At 37.1% G+C, this 5081-nt stretch overlaps 1 protein-coding gene across 1 annotated transcript; it reads right to left on the bottom strand.

Annotated features, from left to right (window-relative positions):
* Window positions 1-424: 424 nt before the first annotated feature.
* On the bottom strand, window positions 425-3592 carry LOC131051197 (disease resistance RPP13-like protein 4). Its single transcript, XM_057985592.2, has one exon. It carries the CDS (start codon window positions 3551-3553, stop codon window positions 863-865), a length of 2691 nt encoding a protein of 896 aa, XP_057841575.2. The 5' UTR covers window positions 3554-3592; the 3' UTR covers window positions 425-862.
* Between the last annotated feature and the right edge of the window lie 1489 nt (window positions 3593-5081).

Here is a 5081-nt window from a genome sequence, read left to right as displayed (position 1 = left end):
CCACTTTTCCAGTTTCTTTCTAATTAGTCACAATAGACATTTTCTACTTTACGTTCGGCAACATCACAATTCCCGCTATTCGCATTGTTATGCTTACAAATTATAAACACTAGTGCGAACATCACCAATCAGTCCGGTAGATGTGGTGAAAACTAAAACAAAAAGATGGTAAGGAGCATCAGTTGGAAACAGCGGGTTGTAAGGTTCACTTTTACCAAGATGGGAAAGGATTGTGTACGTGTGATAACAAGAGGCAGAGGAGAAGCAAACAAAAGAAAAACAGAGATAAACAGGGCAAACTGGAAATATTATATGTTCATATATATATTTTGAATCATACAAAATTCTGATTTAAAATAACTCAAAATATAGGGCAGACAATGTTTGATTAAATTTGTTTATCAAAAATACAAAGCTGCTCTTTCTTCACCTCATACAGATTAAAAGTAGAGACCCCTTGTGATGACACTTTCTGCTCTCCTCATACACACCATTTAAAGAGACTGCCCTGTTCACTGGTTGCTGTTGCTACAGCAATGTAAACAATCTTCTGCTCTTTTTACATATATATTGCTTATAAAAACAACCCTGGTTTTTTAATAAACCTGTTGCTACTGCTATGAAATTTCTAGACTCTTCTACACTTTTCCAGCAAGGAGGGAAAAACAAACAAATATTTAATTTGCATTGAAAAAGGGGCAAGTAGAAGCTGGAGAAAGAAGTCTACCGAGGAGTAATGAAGGTGGTGGTTGGGATTAGTTTCAACACTGTGAAGGGCATTATTCCCAGATTTCCTATATTGCTTGTAATTAGTCATAGTAGACATTTTCTACTTTTACATTCAGCAACATCAAAGTTTCCACTATTCACATTTCACTTGGACATTACGGCGTTTGAAAATTTGCCCATAATGCCCATTTTCCTGAAGATCGTTGCGGCACCTTTCACAGCCGATCACTTGTAACTTTTCAAGGCTGTTGAGGCGGTCCAAGCCCTGAGGTATTCTTTCCAGCCGCCTGCAATTCACCAGTCGAAAATGCTGTAGCATTGGCATGGCGTTATCTGCCAGGGATGGAAATCTTTGCAGCTGGCAAAAATCTTCTATCACCAGTGCCTCCAGTTTGGGGAATGACAAAGGATACCCAAAGTCTGTGGGGAAATCGATGCATTGCTTGTTCTGGATTAAAATAAGTCGTCTTAAGTTTGGAATTGTTTGCAGGTCTTGATAACTATCAGAATAATCTCCCTTCAAGAGTAGAAGCATGAGATTGTGAAGCTGAGAGATCCATGAGGGTACCACGCAGTTATGAAGATGAAGAATCTCCAGTCGTCTCATGCCTGACATGTCCTCGGGAAGTTGAACAAGGTAATCCTCATCATAGTTCTCAAAGAACAATTTTCGCATGTCTTCCATACCTCCAAAGATCCCAACGGTTATGTCTTGGCAATTTGAGCGACCGCTGAATGCAATTGACAAATGTTGAAGTAGAGTCAATTCTTTGAGATCCCTCAATTGCAATGCATTTGTGGCGTTTCCCCTCAACTTGAATACCACTTGTCCTAAAATTCGTAGAGAGACAAGCTTGGATATTCCCAAAGGAACCCAAGCCAAATTGCTGCAGCCAGCCACATTTAGATTCAGCAAAGACTGATGTTTGTTTATGCCTGAATGAAGACTTGCCAAGTTTTCACACCAACTAACATCGAGCGACTGAAGATTTTTGAGACCACTAAAACACCTAGGAATCTTTTCAATGCCTGTTCTAGACAAATTGAGGAATCTCAAATGTTTTAACTTGGCAATAGACTTGGGCAATGACTTGATGGAAGTCTGGCTTAAATCCAAAACACTCAAATGCCTCATTTTTTTGAAAAAATCTTCGCATATTGATTTGAGATGAAGATTTTTCCATAGAAGCAAGGTGAGGAGACGAGGGGAACGGATGGTCTTATCAATACTAGTTATTTTATTTTTACTTAAAGAAATCCTACGTAGGCTATGGCACTTTTCTACGGGGAACTTTTCCACATTTTTTCCAGCCTGAAACAAACATCTGGTTTGGATTTGAGATTCTGAAAGAGCCAACTCGTGTAATAGATCATGCATTTTGCAGTATTTAATGATGTAATCGTTCCCATCATATGGAACAAATTCAATCATACAGCGATCAACCAGCTCATTTAGATAGGAGAATCCTAACTCGTAGGAGTCTTCTCTTTCATCAGGATTAACAAATCCCTGGGCAATCCATACTTGTACTAGATATTCACAACTCATTATAGTATCTTCTGGATAAGCAGAACAGAAAAGAAAACAAGGCTTTAGATAATCAGGCAAGGCGTCGTAACTTAACTTCAGGATTGGCAGAATGTCCTCCTTGATTGTGCTAATTTTATTTAGCCTATTCAACGTGGATTCCCATTCATTAGGAAGTCGGTTCACGCTTGCCATAGATGCTGCTACTGTCTTCACGGCTAGCGGTAATCTGGAGCATTTTCTTTCAATTGCACGGGCCACCTTCTCCAACTCCTCTGGGGGACTGTGATTGCTATCTTCAGGGAACGCATGAATGCAGAACAATCTCCAACTGTTCTCTTCAGACAAATAGTCCATGTGATGGATGCGGTGAGCTCCCACATTTTCTAAAACTTTCCTGTCCCGCGTTGAAAGCATTGCTTTACTTCCGCCCTCCAATGGAAAGCCAATGTCTCCCAAAGCATGTTTGTCCCACACATCATCCAGAACAAGTAAACAGCGGCTTCCTTGCAGGTGCCTACGGATGTTATCTCTCACCTCCTCCGCGTTTAGGTGACTTTGCTTTTCATCATCTGGCAGCTTTGTTTGTCTGCCTATGTGGAGAAGCAGCTGATGCGCCACATAGCTTTGGGATACTGCCACCCAAATCAAATGGTCAAAGGATTCTCTGATCTTTTGGCTATTGAAGACGTGTTGAAGCAGAAGGGTTTTGCCTAGCCCTCCCATGCCTGCTACGGTAATGATCTGAGGGCCATCTGTGAGTAGCCATCCGCTAATCAGATCAATATCATTTTGCATTCCTACCGTTGTAGCTTCCAAAAGCAGCCCACTTGATTTTCTTCTATTTCTTATCAATTCTCCACTGACTAATCCAGGACGGGGCTTCACATCTATGGCCCTCAGATACTTGAGATACTTTGAGCTTCTGTGGATGCAGCGAATTCTCTCCTTCAACACCCGAATCTTACGACACAGTAGATACCGGGAAATGCAGGTGGTGTGGTGCTGAGCCTGAGAAGAGTCTTCCAACAGGTGGAGAGTGTCGTAGAGAAAGTCTTCAAGTTTCTGCAACCAATTCCTTACTGAACTGGAATTCATTTTCCACGCTCCAACGGTGTCGTTGAGGAGGCATTTGATAGATTCAAGCTCATCACAGATGAGTTCCAAATCCTCTCTGTGCCTGTAAGCTAACGAAATCTCCTCAAAAATCTTTTCAATCAGAACAGAAATGACATGATCTGCGAGCACTGACACAAGAGACCCAGCCATCTTTTCCAAGCGTAGGGAAACTACCATACCACCATATATTGGTAGAAAGAATTTTGACTGTATAAAGCCACCATTAGACCGGCGCCGAAACCACGTAGTTGTATTGGTGAGTCAAGAAAAATTTGACGAAATTGGAATGGTCTGATCAACGTAACCACTACGCGGGTTAATAGATGAAATATATTTTGACCGTGAATTACGTTGCAGCCTGTAATTGCCAAGTCGATTACCACTCAAATGCTTTTCGATGAAAGTGAAGTTCGATGTTTGGTACTTGAATGAAATTTACAGATGAATACTGGGAAAATTCTACGAAAATTGGATGGAATCCAAATGTCAATTTTGTCCAATTCCGCGTGGGTCGCATTTGTCTCTGTCTGCCTGAAATTTCCACGTTATTCCGAGGAAATAGTGATTAATGACGCTTCCATACGTAAAAATCGCCCATCCAGAACAAACTCAGTCCTGAAGTTTGTGACTTAGGACATGACGTTCGTACTACTGCGCCGGGTTCGAAGAAAATCCCTTCCGGGTTCGAAGTTTTCATATTTGCTTTAACTACTTAATTTTATCTTGTTTTATTTAGGTTTGGTCATATGACTTGGTCTTGTCTTGATTTTCTATTCACAAAATTTTATATATATTATACAATTGTTTTTTTATTAAAACAAATTTTAAATAAGATTTTATTCAATAGTTTTATTTTTTGAAACAATAAATAAATCAGCTTCTTTGTTTTATTATAATTAAATATAAAATTAGAAAATACTATTATTTACTAACATTATATTGAAAATATTACTATAACTATTATTTACTAACATTATATTAAAAATATTAGAAATTATTTTCGATTGGGATACCTTTCAAAAATCTAATTACCAATATTCCTCAACAAATTTTGTATCATTCATTTTTGTTACTATAAAAATATTTTTATGTTATTTTTATTTTTTAATTATGAAAAATTACTCATAATTAAATTTATGCTACAAATGCATTATATGACTAGATATTTAGTAGAAAATGATAGATTCAATTGAAAGAAAAATTTGACTTGCTATTCGGTAGAATGTGTGCAATTTAGGAATGAATATCTTCTATACAATGTCCCTAGTGATATGTTTATTGGGTTTAGTAATTGACATGTCATTCTTTATGATTTTAATTATTTGAAAATAATTTTAATTTCTATTATTAATATATACATTGTCATTATATTACAATGCATATATGTTTATTTCTACTTTATGTTTTATGTTTTCGTTAATGAGAATTTGTGATACATGACTAGTATATAGTTTGACTCTTTTATGCACCCATTAATTGCAATCTTGACACGAACACATAATTTTACTAAATTTTTCTATTTAGAATAAGAATAATTAAGTCTCTATCTCATTTTCCATCCTAGATTAGATTATGAACATAATCCTATGACTTAGATTGTATCACACATGCAATCTTGTACCCTAAATTAGATCAAATTTCTAATCTCATCCCTAGTTTTAAAACTTAATTTTTCTTTCTTTAGAAGTTTCAATTATATATTTTT

This window comes from Cryptomeria japonica, chromosome 5 (genome assembly GCF_030272615.1).
Source record: "Cryptomeria japonica chromosome 5, Sugi_1.0, whole genome shotgun sequence".
NCBI lineage: Eukaryota > Viridiplantae > Streptophyta > Pinopsida > Cupressales > Cupressaceae > Cryptomeria > Cryptomeria japonica.
This window is presented reverse-complemented; position numbering and strand designations above follow the sequence as displayed.

Coding starts and splice junctions, on each gene's coding strand:
- LOC131051197 (XM_057985592.2), bottom strand. CDS start 3,553: ATGGTAGTTTCCCTACGCTTGGAAAAGATGGCTGGGTCTCTTGTGTCA.